The 16731-nt window shown below is 59.9% G+C and overlaps 1 protein-coding gene across 1 annotated transcript; it reads left to right on the forward strand.

Moving 5' to 3' along the window:
• CNDP2 (carnosine dipeptidase 2) lies at positions 1-15357 on the forward strand. Its single transcript, XM_037145658.2, has 12 exons — positions 1-104; positions 2559-2648; positions 3938-4081; positions 7164-7326; positions 8223-8311; positions 9026-9226; positions 10360-10444; positions 11176-11336; positions 12342-12506; positions 13469-13610; positions 13862-14009; positions 14809-15357. Exons 2-12 carry the CDS (start codon positions 2589-2591, stop codon positions 14876-14878), a joined length of 1428 nt encoding a protein of 475 aa, XP_037001553.2. The 5' UTR covers positions 1-104; positions 2559-2588; the 3' UTR covers positions 14879-15357.
• Positions 15358-16731: the final 1374 nt, after the last annotated feature.

The following is a 16731-nucleotide window of genomic DNA, read 5'->3' on the forward strand; positions in this document are numbered from 1 at the left end:
CCGGTTTTCCGGAAGAGGCCGCGGTTGTGGGCTGGGCGTGGATTGCCGTCTGCACCGCGCGCTGCTTTGACCCAGACACGTCAGGCGTGCGGCGACGGCGGGAGGTGAGCGACCTTCGCTGGCCCAGCAAGGGACCCGAGAGGGGGTGCAGTAGTCGCGCCAGGCTCGGAGTGCGGAAGGAGCCGAGGCGGGACGGAGGGCTGCAGTCTCGGTCAGGCTGGAGCCGCGGGGGCCTAGAGTGCGCCCGCGCCGGCCGCCACGGGGTCGGGTGTGGAGTGGCCGCGCCCACTTCTGGGTCCCTCGCCTCGGACGGAGACGGGAGACCCGGGTGTCTCGTCCAAACGGGGCCGGCGCGGAACCCGTGGCTCCTCTGGTCCAGGGCCGCAGCGCAGGGGCGATTTTGTCCCGCGGAGGCTTCACAGAGGCTTAGGTCGGGGTTGGGCGGCCCGGGGTCAGAGGTTGCTAGCTTCCGCCGACATTCCAGGCCGGGGGTTGCAGCTCGCGGTTCTGAACAGTTCTGTGGTCACATCAGCTCTGGAATTCCCACCTGGGAAATAGACGCGAGCCCTGGCCCCGGGTTGCGGCACCCACGACCCCGCCCGTGGGGCCCGCGGAGGGGCCGCCAGCCGCCCGCCCCTGCCGCTGCGATGGGGTCTGGGGCGTCATCCTGGAGCTGAGCCGGTGTGCGGTGGGCGGGCGGCGAACCTGCTCCAGCGGGCACCTTGCGTGCATAACTTGAACGTCCCTGGTGTCGGCGTGGAGGAATGGGGACAGAGTTCGTGGGACCGTGTGTTTGGGAACTCTGGATGGGGCCAGTTAGGAACCCCTGCCCCTGGTGTAGTGGCTTGTTGCAGAGACTCAGCCTCGATGCGGGATTTGCTTAAAGTGCGCCCTTCAGTACGTGCGGACAGAGATGGTTTGCAGGTGTTGTAGGTGGTCCCAGGAGCTCCATCCCTGTCCCCCGCCCCACTAGGTTCCCTCCTGAAGTCTTGTTGCTCCCCGGGAACTTCAGGGGTCAAGAGGGGCCGTGAGGGCGGGACTCATTTCCAAAGGATATGTACTTGGGTTCACACCAGCACCGCGCCTTTGCCTTAAGACATTGGTGTCAGCAAGCCCCAGGTTATGGGGGGCAGGAGAGGACTGGACAGCCCCGAAGCCCTGGTAGGGAGGAGAAGGAGACCCAGGCGGGCCGCCCTGTGGAGGAGCGTGAGATGCTGTGCTTGGTCCAGTGGGCCACCTGGTCTGGCCCATGGACTCTGCTCTGGGGGAAGGCGCAGTGTTGGTGGTCCTACCTCTGTGGGAGGTCCAGGCTTAAACACCCTGGGCGAGTTCGGGGTTTGTGGTGCTCAATGACTGGGAACTCAAATAAAAGTACCAGCCTAGTGTAGTGTTACAGATGCTTCCTGTTTACAGTTTTGATGATGGGTGGGTGAAAGTTTGACTTACCAACACCCATGAGGCCTGTAGTGTTGGTGGACTACGTGCGGGGCTCTTCCAGGGCTCAGCCTCCACTGGCTCGTGGGTTTGTATTGGTGAGTATGTCAGGCTGTGAGGCTGCTTTCAGAGGAGGAAGAAGGAGGCACCGGGAATGCCCATTTGACCTATGGACTCACCGACCTCACACTGCCCTGCGCAGGGGTGGCTCCTCAGCCCCTGTGCAGCTGTCCCATTACCTGTCACTGTGAGTACAGTCACTTCTCTGCTCAAAATCCACTTTGGAGTCTCATACATGCTGGTGAGGCACCATGCCAGTGCCGGAGCACCGCAGGCCGTGGCTGGACCTGGGAGTCTGCTGCTGCGGGTCTGAAACTGCCCATCAGTGGAGTGTGGCCCAGCACTGGGGGGACCCCAGTTGTCAGCTGAAGGAGTTTCGAAAGTGGAAGCACCAGGATGAGTTTTGTCTCATGTGCACCTCAGATCTTAAAGGTGATCCGTCCATCAAAGGATTTCCCTCTCTGTGCCTGTGGGTGGAGCTGGGCATGCTGGGTCGCATGCGTGGGAACCCGAGTGGGGGCCCAGAGGGGTGGAGATGCTTTTCCTGCTCAGGCCTGTGTGCAGGTCGCACCTGTTGCCTTAGGCAGGTCCTGGACTCAGACTGTCGACTTTCTTGCAGAGTTCAAGGGCCTGGCCTTGGGCTTTTTGCGGTGTTGTGACGTTTTTGCTGGGATGGGGAGGCGATGATCACCTCTGTGGCCACAGCAGGTGGAAAGTTCTCTGCGCGCCTCACGGGAGTGAAGTTACACGTTTTAAGTGCTCTAAGTCCATGTCACTGGGAAGCACCTACTTTTAATTTTCGTCAGAATGTCTTCCACTAGGCCCTTCCTTCATTACCTGCGGCTTTGACACAGTTTGGTCACAGTTCCCTCTGAGAGAGAGTGGGAGACCAAGCCGAGCCTCTGACTGCATCCCAGAGCTTTCATTTCCTGGCAGCCCGGGACTTCCTGGAACCCAAGTGGCCGGGAGGGCGGGGTCTGAGTCCGTGGCCCTCATCCAGAGCCTGTCCTGATTCAGTTGGGCGCTGTCTAGAGACAGGACTGACCGATCGCTTTTCCTCCCAGAATCTCCAAGGGCTGCCCTCGGGTTGAAAGATGTCGGTCCTCACCACCCTGTTCAAGTACGTGGATGACAACCAGGATCGCTACATCAAGGTGAGGGAACAGTTATTTATGCTGCTAAACCTAAAGTCCAACTTACTTCTGTGGGGCTCAGGAGCGACTGTGAGTTACGCTGTTCCAGGGAAGTGTTAAGGACAGAACAGCACTGCCTGTTCTCACTTGTGGACCATCTGAGAACAGGACTCGGGTAGCAGAGCAGCGGTTGGGGGGCGCGGTGGGGAGATGTCGGGCGAACGGCACTCACTCTCGGTTTTCAGGTGACTGCGGTCTGGAGGTGCAGCATGGGGGCTGTGCTGTCTGCTTGGAATTGGCTCCGAGAGGTTCTGAAGTGTTCTCCCACCCCAAAAATGGCTACTAAAAACGTGTATGCGTGTGTGTATATAGTCTAGAGGTTTTTTTCCTTTACTACCTCATTACCCTTTTTTAAAAATATTTTATTTATTTATTTTTAGAAAGAAGGGACAGGAAGGAGATAGAGAGGGAGAGACACATCAATGTGTGGTTGCTTCTCATGTGTCCCCCACTGGGGACCTGGCCTGTAACTCAGGCATGCGCCCTGACTGGGAATCGAACCAGCAACCCTTTGCTTCACAAGCCCAAGCTCAATCCACTGAGCTACACCAGCCAGGGCTCATTACCCTTTTCTTTAGTCTCTTCTATACCTTCAAATGTATAGAAGGTACCATTTCTTGGCTTTTGACAGAAAACCTTATGAGATTGTTCATCTCCATCTGTAATTCTTCATGTCGGTCTAGGTCAGAGACCTATTTGGCATTTCAGATGCTTTAAAAGAGTCACTAAAGTTATGGTGTGACCCGTTTCTGGAGGCTGACCCCATGCTCTGAGGTCACCATCAGCAGACTGAGTCCGGGCGAGCCCTTCAGCGTTCTCTGTCTTTGAGAAGCACACTTGGGGGATCGTGGCCCGTGTCGGTGTGATCACCAAGCTGAGTGGGACTGAAAATCCCATTTGTTTTCTGTATCCTGCTGTTGTACTTGTGTCAGATTCCGGTGTCAAAGTATTTACAGAATGGGGTGCCTCCTACCTTCACCCCGTGCTCAGTGGTTAAAAATACGCATCCTGACACATTTCCTTTGTGCTGTACTTCTTGTTATGGGGTCAGTAAAGATACGATTTAAAAACCTTAGGCACAGAGCAGGCATGGTGGATCTGTCCCCTACACCTGGTCAACAAGGTCAAAGTGGAGTGGCCGCAGGTCACAGGCCAGCGCTGGGTGCCCAGGACACGGCAGATGCATGGGTGCCTTTCTTCCTCGAGGAGCACCTGGTGAGAGTCCCCTTTCCCTCACTGTCCCCAAACAGAAGCTTGCAGAATGGGTGGCCATCCAGAGCGTGTCCGCGTGGCCCGAGAAGAGGGGGGAGATCAGGAAGATGATGGAAGTCGCCGCCGCGGACATCAAGCAGTTGGGCGGCTCCGTGGAGCTGGTGGACATTGGAAAACAGAAGGTGCGGTGCGGGGCGCGCGTTCTTTAAACCACCCTGCTTGTCTCTAAACTAAAAGGCCTAATTTGCATACTCATCCCTGCCTGATTTGTGAAGGTAGGTGGACAGGCAGAGGGTTTGTCATCCTGGGCATTTCTGTCCGGTAGGGAGCGTTACGGGGGTTACCGGAGCAGAAGTGAGCCGGGGGCTGTTCTTAGAAAAGAGCCAAGATGTCCCAGAAATCAGCTTCCTTTCACACTGGGCAGGTCCACCCTGTCCACGAAGGTGTGAGCACACGAAGACTCCCACTGTCCCCACACTCTGTCCCCAGGCCCCGATTGCTAGGGAGAGCACTCGTTCTTGACGAAGAGGAACTTTGTGTGGGGGCTGGACTCTGGCAGATGGCCATGGTCAGTTTTCTTCCTGACCGCCGTGAACGGGCCACATCCTGCTAACCAGCCCACTCTTAGTTTCGGACGAGGCCAGGCCCACCTGAATCACACGTTTCGTGCCATGTATTTTCAAAGTGGCAGGGTGATTTCATATTGCAGGGTGTGTTGAGGTTTGGTTTATCTCGGGTCTCTTGCCGGATGGTGTAGGTGTCAGCTGAGGTCATCGTCCCCCGATTGCACGTGTGGACGTCCAGCCCAGTCTGCTCTTTCCGTGACCGAAAGCGCCCAGAGGCCCAGGCGGGCTGGGTCTCCCCAGGAGTCACTGCAGCCGCGGCACAGGGGGGGGGCCCAGCCGCCTGTGCTCGGTTTCTCCTGGCTGCAGATTGCATCGCTGCGTTAAGATTACGTAACAGAATTTGCAGCCTCCCAGCACTTCCCTCTGCTCGTGAGAAAATAAGCCAAGATCCTTTGTATTACCTTCTCTCGGGAACGTGCCTGATGGGCTCCCACTCCATTTTTCCCTGTTGTCTTCCAAACAAAGCTGGGGGACAGAGAGCTTTCCAGAGTTGTTTCACTGCCACGGACAGGCCGGGGCTCCTGAGTGCGGACACACGGCGCAGTTTTTCAGAAAAGGCCCCCCACGGGGACTGAAGTGACCACTGCGGCACATTGAACTGCGCAGCACCCATTTTTACCTTGGACTCGACAGATTTCATCACTGTTCGAGCAGTCCAGGGCAGCCTACACAGTGAGGTCGCGGAGCGTCGGTCCCGGGCTCTGGGCAGCAGTGCGCTGGTTCTCAGGTCCAGGGCGACTGTGGACAGGCGTCGAGGGAGAGTGGGTGTTATCGGACGCACACACAGGCTTACGGAGGAAGGATGGTGTCGCAGGGGTTCTGAGTCCTGGTGACGGGCTTCAGGGCACAGGGCCTAGTGGATAAGACCCTGGGAGCTGATTTGGTGCTGTTGGACATTGGTCCTCCCCACCCAGGCTGGTGCAGCCAAGGTTAGGTGGGGCCTGTCTGCTGCCGCTGCCCCAGCTGGTGCAGAAAACGGCTGCCTGGCCTGCAGGTGTGGGAGACCTGCTCACCCAGGGCCCGATCCCAGGCAGAGGGGCTCAGGAAGTGGGGCGGCCCTGGCTCCGCAGCCAAGAAGTGACAATGTGCGGGACAGAGCGAGGCTCCCTGGGTGCCACGTCTCGTTCTGGTGGCGGCCATGGGAGTGGGATGGAAAGGACGGCAGAATGTGGAGCCCTGGTCCCCAGCTCTGTGCCGGCAGGTGCGCTGGCAGAGGGCAGGGCGCGGTCTCTGAACTCGGGCCGTCACGCCCAGGGCAGTGGAGGGTACTCAGAGAGAGGGTGCGGTTCGCAGCATGAATTTTCTTCTGACTTACCTGTGGGCCCGCACGGCTCCTTCGAAAATTCTAAAGGGTTTCACAGTAGCTGTTTTGTGTGGAAGTTTATTTAGAGAAAATCTGTTGTTGTTTGAACACCATTTTCCCCCTAAGGCAAGCTGCGGTCCAGCTGCAGCCCCAGTGTGGTGACCAGTGAGACCAGGGCAGGGAGCGTGAGGAGTGGCCCCTTGCCCCTGGTGGCTCACGGAGGCCGTCCCCATGAGGGCCGCACGTGGGCACCTGTGGGGCTCCCAAGAGTCACTCACAGGAGGCAAATCCGCATCCTGCAGGAGTCCCGGCGGCCTGGCTCATTCTGGAAGGATGTGCGCACCCAGCAGCACTCGGGGCCCCTGGCACCATCACCTGCTGCATCCCGGTGGCTGGTCACTTTTACTAGCCGTTCGCCTGCCTCTTGCCTGTGAATTGCAGGTTCAGCCTCATTACCAGTTTAGCCGTGTGTTTGTTAATGTATGTTTCCATGAAGACCATTTTCTAGTAACTAGACTGATACTCACGTGCGTGATGGTTCTAGCACGGATGATCCCTGCCCAGCAGCTGGCACAAAGGGGGTGTGTACTTTGCGCTCTCTGGCCCCCGCACCCCAGTAGTTTGCTGGGGGTACTTTGTAGTGGTGACAGGTGTCCCTGTTGTGATATAGGAGCTGGGGGAGCGGGTGCAGGGTGCATTTAAAGTGACAGCTGGAGGGTCCAGCCGACATGCGCTTGGGAGGAGCCCCGTATTTGCCACTGTATCCCCCCACTCTGTCCTGAATGGCGAGGATGCCGTGGTTAATGCACTGACCCGGTTCCCACGGGGCTGGGGGAGACTGGGCAGGCCCTCAGGGGAAAGCCCAGGACCATCCGCTAGTGCATGAGCATGGGCTCCCTGTGAGACTGGTCACTGTATCCCGGGCTATGGCCCCGTGTGTGCAGAACTGGAATCTGCATACAGATTTTCAGACACCTGCCTTCTGCTTTAAGGTCGTAGTGGTTTTTATCCATTATTCGAGAAAGTACTGGAATAAGTTGCATCCCAAACTCACCTTTCATAACATTTTTTGTTACATAAAAGTTAAAAAACAATCTGCCTTAAAAAATTTACCAAAGGGCCTGCAGTTGGTAAATACAACTGTGTCTTTGTTCTCTGGATTATGGGAAAGTAAATTCCTGTTAATTAATGATCCAGTGGAGCAGTCTGATCTCAACTCCACAATGAGGGTGATTGACAAGAATGGTAAGAACACTGCAGGCATTTTAATAACGTCGCCATAAACTGCAGGTGTTTAAACAAAGGCCGTGCTCACTTGCCCGTCTCCCCACCCAGCTCCCCGACGGCTCGGAGATACCACTGCCCCCCATTCTACTCGGCAAGCTGGGCTCCGACCCCCAGAAGAAAACGGTGTGTATCTACGGCCACCTGGACGTGCAGCCAGCAGCCCTGGAGGACGGCTGGGACAGCGAGCCCTTCACTTTGGTGGAGCGGGACGGTGAGGGTGCTGTCCCGGGAGGGGGCGGGGGGGGCTCCCAAGGCTGCCGCCTCGCCCTGGCAGAGTCACCAGCGTGCCCTTGGTCACCTGCCCAGGACAAGCTGTTTGACATAATGTAGACATCGGCTTCGGGGAGGAAGTCTCACGTGTGTGGAATCACAGACACAGCAGAGTGCCCCGTCCTGTGGGAGTGGGCTGTTGTCAGCTGGGTTCCCCCAGTTCTGAGTGGGGGCACCGTGGCCCTTGACACCAGGCCCCCAGGGAAAGCCAATTTCTGGACGCCTCCGTGGTGCATTTCAGCAGCTCCGCCTGGGGACAGGAGGGAAGGGTTTGTCTTCCCCGCTGTTGGCCACCCTGGGCAAGGACAGAAACGGCTCAGTCATGGTCATGGATGCCACCCCACTGGGTGGGCACAGGCATTTAGAGGCTTTATCTTGGACCCCCTCGCCCCAGCTACTAGGCTGACCTCTCCTTCCCACCCCTGCTGGAGAGCCCCAGCTGCCTGCCCTTCTTCATCTCCGCCTGTGCGTGCCGGCCACCGGCCTTGGCCAGATAAGAAGCCTGTCCCCTCGCACTGTGCTCCCTTGGGCCAAGTCGGAGCTGTCTGTACTGAGAGTCCTTCCTCAGACGTGCCGTTACTGTGCGCAGTCCAGTCTTTGTCCTCAGGCCGTGTCTGAGGAAGGTCGGCCGCGTGCCGCGTGGTCACCGCAGCGTGGTGAGCTGCAGCCCTGACCTCCCTGCAGGACAGGCCCCTCCCCCGCCGCTGTCTGGACCAGCGCTTCGAGGAGCTCAGGCCGGACACGCGTGGTCTTGCCAGGATGTTAGCAGATGCTCACGGAGGGTTATCTCCCATCTGTCTCCTTGTGACTTGATGGATTTGTTTGTTGCTCTTCTAGGCAAATTGTACGGGAGAGGTGCGACCGATGACAAGGGGCCAGTGGCCGGCTGGATGAACGCCCTGGAAGCCTTCCAGAAAACGAGTCAGGTGTGCCTGGTTCCATCTGAGGGACAAGGCTGGGCTGGCCCCGATCAAAGGTCACCAGGACCGGAGGCAGCCAGCTCCCCCAGGGTGTCAGCCCAGGGACTCAGCTCTGAGAGGACAGCTTGAGTTTCAGCGTCAGGAAGCCCTGCAGGTGTCATTACGTTGTTCAAGGGTCACACCTGCTGGCTCAGCAGAGACTAGGCCCCCCGGGGGGGAGGGCAGACCTCGTGCCTGAGGGCCGTGTTTGTGAACAGACCGTTCACTTGCTCCCTGCACCTCACAGCCTCTGAAAATACATTTGATGGTTAAAATGTGTTCCTTAACTGTGTGCAGTTCTCTTTGAAAGTTTGTGAAACACGGAGAAGTAGAAAGAAAAGGTTGCCTAGAATCTGAGCCCTAAGAGACCCAGTGTTGTGTTCAGAGGGACCACGTTGGAGACCTCATCCGGCGCTGGGCCAGCGCGGGGACCCCTGTGAGGAGAAGCGGAGTCACGCCAGGAGGTGGCTAGTGAGGTGCTCTCAGGGCAGGCGTGACTGTGGCTGCAGCCAGGCCCCTCCCCTGACAGCGCAGGGCCTCGGGACCCGGCTCCACTCTGGGAGGCACGACCAGCCCAGCCCCAGTGTTCTGTCTGGAGGGGCTGGGTCCTGGAGATTGGCGGTTTGAAAATGCTCGGGGACTCCTGTGCGCTGTCTCTAAGACCGACGCCCCCCATCACAGGAGATCCCCGTCAACCTCCGGTTCTGCCTGGAGGGCATGGAGGAGTCGGGCTCCGAGGGCCTGGACGAGCTGATCCTGGCCCGGAAAGACACCTTCTTCAAGGGTGTGGACTACGTCTGCATCTCCGACAACTACTGGCTGGGGAAGAGCAAGCCCTGCATCACCTACGGCCTGCGGGGCATCTGCTACTTCTTCATCGAGGTATGTGCCACACTCTGGGAGGTCCACAGCCAGCCGGCCCTCCCTGGCCCTCGGTCACCAGTGGCAGGAAGTGGGCTACAGGCTCGAGGCGCCGGCTTCTCTGTGGCAGAAACCTTGATGGTGCTCAGGCTCGGTGTCGGCAGAGCCGGCGTCAACACCTTCAAGCCGGGGCGTTCTTTGCCGCGCGGTCCTGCAGCAGTGGAGCAAACGTCAATGCCGGTCCGTTAGGGAGACTCGCAGAGTATTTTGGAAAGACTTCCTGTGAACAGCGGAGTGTCCTGCCCTGGCTGATGAGGCTCAGGTGGTTGGGACGTTGTCCCCTAACTGAAAGGTCGCAGGTTCAATTCCCAGCCCAGGCACATACCTGGGTTATGGGTTCAATCCCAGTCCAGGTGTTTTCAGGAGGCAACTGATCAATGTTTTTCTCTCCCATTGATGTTGGTCTCCCTCCCTTTCTAAAAACAGCAGTGGAAAAACATCCTCAGGTGAGGATTAAAAAAGGGGAAGTGTTGGTGTTTCAGCCCTTGGCTTTTATCCCTTGACTGAGTGACCTTGAGGGACCTTGGACCAGGGAGGACTGACCTGCCACTCATTATGTGGGGGGCTGAGCCCCAGTTTCCACTTTGGCGGGGGGGAGCGGTTTCCTTCGGCCCAGGTGGTAACGGTGAAGTTAGCCCCTGCACGTGAGGGCGGCTTGTAGGTGCACAGGTGCCGGAAGTGATCACAGCTGCCACCCTGAGCACTCAGTGTGTGCGAGGCACCCTTCTACCTGCCACACCTATAAACCAGCAGGGGCGGAGACCGGGCCCGAGCCATCGCTGCCCTGCCCTGGTTACACAGCGAGGCAGCGGTGGGTGGGATCTGACCCCTGATCCTCGGGCCCCAGGCCCCGGCTGGCTTTCAGCACCCCTAGTTTATCTGGGCTCAGCCAGTCACCTGTGGGTAGGGTTCCCGGTTCACCTGTGGCTAGCATTTCCAAGGTTATTTTTTGTTGTTGCTTCCAAGTTTTATAATTTAAGAAACACCTTGCTTAGCTCATTGAGGTAGCGAATTTTGATTTTTAAAATCACTGTCAGGTGATAACAGTGAGCTCCCACCGAGCAGCCTGACAGTGCAGCCTCTGTCCCGTGCAGGTGGAGTGCAGCGACAGAGACCTGCACTCCGGCGTCTACGGGGGCTCGGTGCACGAGGCCATGACCGACCTCATCGCACTGATGGGTGAGCGTGGGTGTCCACCAGCTCCTGGGGATTGGGAGGGAGGGGTGGGCGTTTGCTGGCTGTCACCAGCGTCCGGTGCATTCCAGCGTTCTGCGTGACCCGCGTCCGTGCCACGCTGAGGCTCCCTGCCTCCCTCCCTCCGCTCATTGTCCCCTTTAAGAGACTGGGGACCGAGCCTACATTTCTGCGTCTGCCCGCTTCCTCCCTATGTCCTGGACCTTGCCTCGCCTCCAGGATGCAGCTTGTCACCCCTGCCCAGCCCGTCCCCTAGAACCACAGGACCATCCTTCCTCTGGACACACTGTGTGCCACGCCTCACGCAGGGCATCTGCTTGAGTCTGTCACGCTGTATCTGGTCACAGCAAGGCTGCAGGCTCCGCCCACCCTTCCTGACACCTGCTTCCTCTGGCTAGCCGCTGGCTGTGCAGTCGGCACTGCTCCTGGGACTGCGATCTTCTCTGCACCCCGCTCTGATCCCCACAGCCTGGGCAGGCACTCTGCTCAGAGAGCCCCGGTCTGTGACCGGGGACAGCTCGCCTGCCCTTTCGAATCTCAGTCTCTGCCTTAACCTGGGGAGCTGGTGCTGCTTGCCTCGCCGGGTTGGTACAGAGCCTGAGTGCGCCCATGTGCCCAGGAAGTGCCTCCCAGGGCCCTCGTGCTCGTCCTTGGCTGCAGGGCCTGGGCTCCCTGCCACCTGCCAGCTGAGCACACCCCTCCCTGCCCCGCTGCAGGCTCCCTGACGGACGGCAAGGGGAAGATCCTGGTGCCCGGCATCCACGAGGCCGTGGCCCCTGTGACGGAGCAGGAGCTGGAGCTCTACGACAAGATCGACTTCGACCTGGAGGAGTACACCAAGGACGTGGGGGCGCGGGCCTTGCGGCACAACTGCAAGGTGCGGCCCCGGCCGTGGCTGCCACTGCCGGGCCCTGGGGGGAGGGGCAGAGGGCTGGCACGGTCGGCCATGTCCCTGGGCACTTGGGCCGGCAAGGGGTGCAGCCCCCAGAAGGAAGCAGGCCCCTCCTGGCTGGGTGCAGAGAGGTGGTTAGAAAGGCCCATGGTGCCGGTGCTGCTGTGGGCACTGGAGGGCAGGAGCAGAGCAGACCGAGATGGAGGCAGGTGGCCGTCACCTGCTTGCATGTGTGGGATGGCCCCCCTGCCCTGGGCAGAGGCCATGTGACATCCACCTCGTGGAGCCCGTGTTCAGTTGCCAACTGCACAAGACATTCCTGCAGCCTGGGGGTGGGGAAGCTGTGTGGTCACTGGTAGTTTAGCTCCTGGTTTAGGAGGAGGGACACAGGCTTGCGTTCAGTCCATCCAGTGGTAACTGAACCCCAGTGACAGGCCTGGGGTACGGGGGGAGCACGGCCCAACTTTGGCCTCCCATGTCTTCAGAGACAGGAGGGCCAAGGCGTGTAAAATTGCGTGCAGAGCTCACGCGGGGCCTGGGGCACAGTGGGCGGTCCTGGCTTTCCTGCTCCCCCAGGAAGTTCGCCCGAGTTCTGTGCCCCATGGGTCTCAGGAGGGGCTGGCAGACGGTCCAAGTTCTGTGACCCCCTCTTCCTCCCGGTGCCTCTGGTCCTGTAGAGGCTCTGATGTCCACGGGACCGTGACCTCCCCGTATTCCACAGAGCTGGCAGGAGCCCATGGCTCTTGTCCGTTTTGTTGAACTGAGTGGTCCAGAGCTGCATGGACGTGGCACACTCGGGGCCACTGGGAGCACAGAGCCCCCTTTCTGGGGCCACATAGCAGGTACCAGTGTGCACTGGGGCCGGTGCCTCCTTCCTGTGCTGGTGCTGACGCTGGATGGGCGGTGACGAAGAGGGACACCCCAGACTACATGCCTGTCTCCTCAAAGGCAGACAGTGCAGCCTCTGACCTGCTCTGCTGCTCTCTGCAGAAAGACGTCCTGATGCACAGATGGCGGTTCCCGTCGCTGTCCCTCCACGGGATCGAAGGCGCCTTCTCTGGCTCCGGGGCCAAGACCGTGATTCCCAGGAAAGTGATCGGCAAGTTCTCCATCAGGCTTGTGCCCAACATGACCCCCGAGGCTGTCACCGAGCAGGCACGTGGGGCGCTGGGGCGCCGGGAGGGCTGCTGTGCGGCGGCTTGGCCTCGGGGGACAGTGCACACCTGGGGACCCACGTCCATACCCACCGCCTCTGGGCCCCGGCCAGCGGGTCATCGCTGGTATCCGCGGTTCAGAGGCTGATCAGAGGTAAAGGCCATACAAAAAGCATCACACAGAGGTGGCCTTTGTCACTGCTGAGGCATGCCAAAACCGGACCTCTGACCTTGTCCTAAGGCTTCAGGTCAGACGGCAACTTTGGGTTGAATGTGTTATGGTGAGTCCAGGGGAGCTGCCTCTGAGCCGTGGGGAGAGCGGAGGGGATGCGTTCTGGTAGCTGCAGGCCCAGCGGGCTTCCCGGAGCAGTCACCCTGGACGGGAAGGTTTGGAGGGATGGAAGCAAGGGCTTCCCTCTTGGGAGAGGACCCTGTGGGCCGGCCTGTGTCATCCAGAGGTATCCCTGGGTCGCCACCTGGCTCCGTGTTTGGTCTGGCTGTTTTTATAAAGAAGCAGGTCAAAAAACATTTAAAAATTTTTGACTTAAGTATTACATGGACTTAAATATGTGCATAAAGGGTGAATTGCTTGATACTGAAACATTACCTTTTACCTTCAAATAACCAGATTTTGATTCTCGACAAAACCCCTTTTTCCGTTACCCCAGTCATGCAGATCAGTCTTTGGCAGCAGGAAATGGGCCCGTTGGAGCCCCTGGCGGCTCGCGGCAGACCGCGGTGGGCGAGTAGTAAAGCCCCGTGTAGACCCGCCGTAGGTCCCGTGTCGACCCACCGTGGGTCCCCTGCAGCCTCCCTCTGCAGACCCTCGGTGGACGCGGGCAGACGCCCTGCAGGCCAGGTGTGAGCCCTGTGTGCTCACTCCCACCAGCCGTGGGACGGGCCACTTGCCGTGGAGGCGATGCCGAGCTTTCTGACACACTGCCTCTTCTGTCCGGGGCTCAGGTTACAAAGTACTTGACGGAGAAGTTTGCTGAACTGCGCAGCCCCAACAAGTTCAAGGTGTACCTGGGCCACGGTGGGAAGCCCTGGGTGTCCGACTTCAACCACCCTCATTACATGGCTGGGAGAAGAGCCCTGAAAAGAGGTCAGGCTTCCTCCCTGGGGGCATGCCCAGGCCCTCGGCGCGCCTGGGCGGGCTCCGTGCACCATGGGGGCGTGAAGCCACGTGGGGGGCGCCGAAGAGCGTGGGTGCTCAGGCTGGGCTGTACCGCCGGGCGCCAGGAGGGGGGGCCGCTGTCCCAGGCCTCACTTGGGGTGTGGTCTTGGTGGGGCAGGAGGTAGGTCTGTGGGGGCCCAGCTCCAAGGCTCACCACTTCTTCTGTTTCATTCCCCCAGTTTTTGGTGTGGAGCCGGACCTGACCAGGGAAGGTGGCAGTATTCCCGTGACTTTGACTTTTCAGGAGGCCACGGGCAAGAATGTCATGCTGCTGCCCGTGGGGTCAGCTGATGACGGCGCCCACTCCCAGAACGAGAAGCTCAACAGGTGAGAGCCCAGTCCGCACCCCAGCCTGGGCACGTCTCCTCAGGGGGACTTGTGGGAAATACCACAGGAGCCGGGCCGTCCCTGGCATCTCTGCCACCCCCAGGCTTCCCCTGCCCTGCTGCGGGGAGGCTCTGGGCCCCTCCTCCCACGCTCTGTCCCATTTGTCCTTGGCGGGGGCAGAGGGGTAGCACTTCGGGTGGGGAGCGGGGAAGGAGGCCTGTGGGCTGTTCAGGGTTCGCCCGGTGGTCTGTGTTTCCGAGTTTCCCTGAGGTCCCCAGAGGTTCTCTGGTAACATCCGGATGCTGGCGCAAGCTGTTCCGGCTGCTTTTGTGCATCCCTGGCCCCCATGGGCGCTGTGGGGCTCTGTGGGGTGGCCGAGACAGAGCTGACCTCTGAGTTGGCAGTGGGAGGAGAGACTCACACAGGCAGGAGGACCTGAGGCCGTGAGGAAGGGGTGAGGAGGGAAGAAAGCAGGGAGCCAGGGACTGAGCCGGCGAGACCCTGCCTGGAGGGCAGCGGGGAGGGACAGAGACCTGGGTCCTAGGACGGGAGCTGGAGACTTGGACCCACAGAAACAAAGGGAGGCCGTGAGACCCCGAGTACCCAAGGGCCCGGGGCCAGGACCGGTTCCTGGTGGGACGCTCAGGCGGAACCTGTGCTTGGACACCAGGTGCCCAGACGCTGAAGTCAGGCAGAACTCAGCGCCGGCTGGCTGGGGGGGTGGGGGGACGCCCCCAGACTGCCACTGTGCCTGGACCGCGGGGCCCCAGCCACCACGGTGACTCTCCCTCCCCATTAGGCATAACTACATAGAAGGAACTAAAATGCTGGCCGCGTACCTGTACGAAGTGTCGCAGCTGAAGGACTGACGGCCTCCACCCTCATGCTCCTCCCACCGCTCACAAAAGCAGCCTGTCTTCCTCCTCGTCCACGAGTGGACACGAGAGCCCCAGCCTGCCCAGGAATGATGCGCCCTGCGTCGGGCCGTGGCTGTGAGTGGCCCCCGAGTTCTCATGGGTGCTCACCGTGACTTGGTCTCCGGCTCTAACGGCACAAGTTCTTCTGTAGAAAGTTCTGGTCGGTGTCCAGTTGGCTAAACAGAGGCCTCGCTGCTTCCTGGGGCCACCTCTGCCTCTGACCCAGGGTCAGGCCCCCTGGGAGTGTCTGGTCGGGGTGCCTGTCCCCTTCCCGACCTCTTGTCATCCGTGGTTCTGCCCTTCTCTGAACACTGTAGCCCTGGTGGGCTTCTCCTGTCCTCTCACGGACCCTCCAATCCTGACCCTGCCTGGAAGGGCCGTGTGGTCTCAGGCTGTGCGGATAAATAAAGTGCGAAGGGGCCCTGGGTGCATCACTGCCTGCTGACTCACAGCGCCCTGCATGGGACAGGATGGGTGGACGCGGGCTCCCCCCGCCCCCAGCCCCTCCCAGCCATTAGGGAAGTGTCAGTCCCTGTCCCCTTGTCTTATGCTGCCTGGGCACCAAAACCCCGAGCGAGTTGGTTTAAACGGAATGGAGACTTTATTGGCCCGGTGGATGCACAACCCAGAGTACGTGGGAAGCAGGGCCTCGTGTGAAAGTCCACCTTGCTGACCGCCTTGACTCACGGGTCAGGACGTGGATGGGAAAGCGCTGCTGTTTATTGGGCCTGAACAGTGGCCCTGGAAGCCCATCTTTTAGCCCCCAGGACCTCACTGCCACCTCCCCCCCGGGTCCGCCCCCGCCCCTGGAGGCACCTGCACAGCCTCCTGAAGCCTTGGGCTCTGGGCTCTCCGCATCTGTGCCCAACCGCCCGGCTTCCTTCCAGTCCCCAGGGAGGCTCATCCTTGGTGAGAGCCTGTTCTCCGATCCTCTGTGTTGAGGGGACCCAGTCCTCAGGCCTGCGTGCTCTGGGGTCCTTGCACTTCACCTGGAGTTCTGCTTAGAGATGAAAGGCTGCAAAGGGACAGGGACGGCGCACCGGCCGTCCGGGACCGCAGAGTCCCAGGTCTGCTGGGTTGCTTTCCCGTTGGTGCGTGGCAGGGGTCTGCTGCCAAGGCAGCTGCCCATTCTTGCACGGAAAGAGGCAGAACCTGGCCGGGCGCGCTCCTGACCCGGGAGAGCAGGGAGCAGAGGGGCCTTTCCGACTGGAGTGAAAGGGTCAGTCTGCTCTTGTGACTTAGTGGTGTCTGGGTTGGAAAACTTGTGCGAGACCCGTGTGGGTCCTGAAACCACCACGTACTAGTTGGTGAGGACACGGGCCCGGCTGTGTGGCCGAGCTTACCAGGCTTCCCCTGGAGGGCAGCTGAGGCCTGTCTCAGCGACACCAGGTCCGCACGGCCAGGCCGGCCGGTGTGGACGCTGCCTCTGCCCCGCAGCCTGCAGCCCCAGCTGCACTTGGCATGGAGACGGGGCGGGGACAATCCAGAGGTAGGGGGTGCTCCTGGCCTCGGCACCTTGCTCCCAGCAAGGACTCTGGGCTGCAGCTGACAGCACCGGAGGGGGAAGTAGGCCGGAGTTCCTGTCGCTGGGCAGCAGGGGACACAGGTGCGGGGCAAGCAACCATCGTGCCTGCCTGTTACACCACCATGATTCGTCCCAAGGAAAACCAAGGAAAAACTAGAGAAAACAGTAATATCTGCATCCACCCTGAGGATTCGGGAGTACTGGGAGTGGCAGCAAGCAGTCTCAGCCCAGACTGGCCTTTTGTGAAATGTGGTTTTAAGCTGGTTGTCTTTAAGAAGGC

Source organism: Artibeus jamaicensis, unplaced genomic scaffold (genome assembly GCF_021234435.1).
Source record: "Artibeus jamaicensis isolate MK-2021 breed Jamaican fruit bat unplaced genomic scaffold, CSHL_Jam_final contig_354, whole genome shotgun sequence".
NCBI classification, from domain to species: Eukaryota; Metazoa; Chordata; class Mammalia; order Chiroptera; family Phyllostomidae; genus Artibeus; species Artibeus jamaicensis.

Bases quoted from the DNA above. Each gene is read 5' to 3' on its own strand.
- CNDP2 (XM_037145658.2), top strand. From the start codon at position 2,589: ATGTCGGTCCTCACCACCCTGTTCAAGTACGTGGATGACAACCAGGAT. The intron at 2,649-3,937 runs GTGAGGGAACAG...GTCCCCAAACAG, and splicing joins ACCAGGATCGCTACATCAAG to AAGCTTGCAGAATGGGTGGC. The intron at 10,445-11,175 runs GTGAGCGTGGGT...GCCCCGCTGCAG, and splicing joins CGACCTCATCGCACTGATGG to GCTCCCTGACGGACGGCAAG.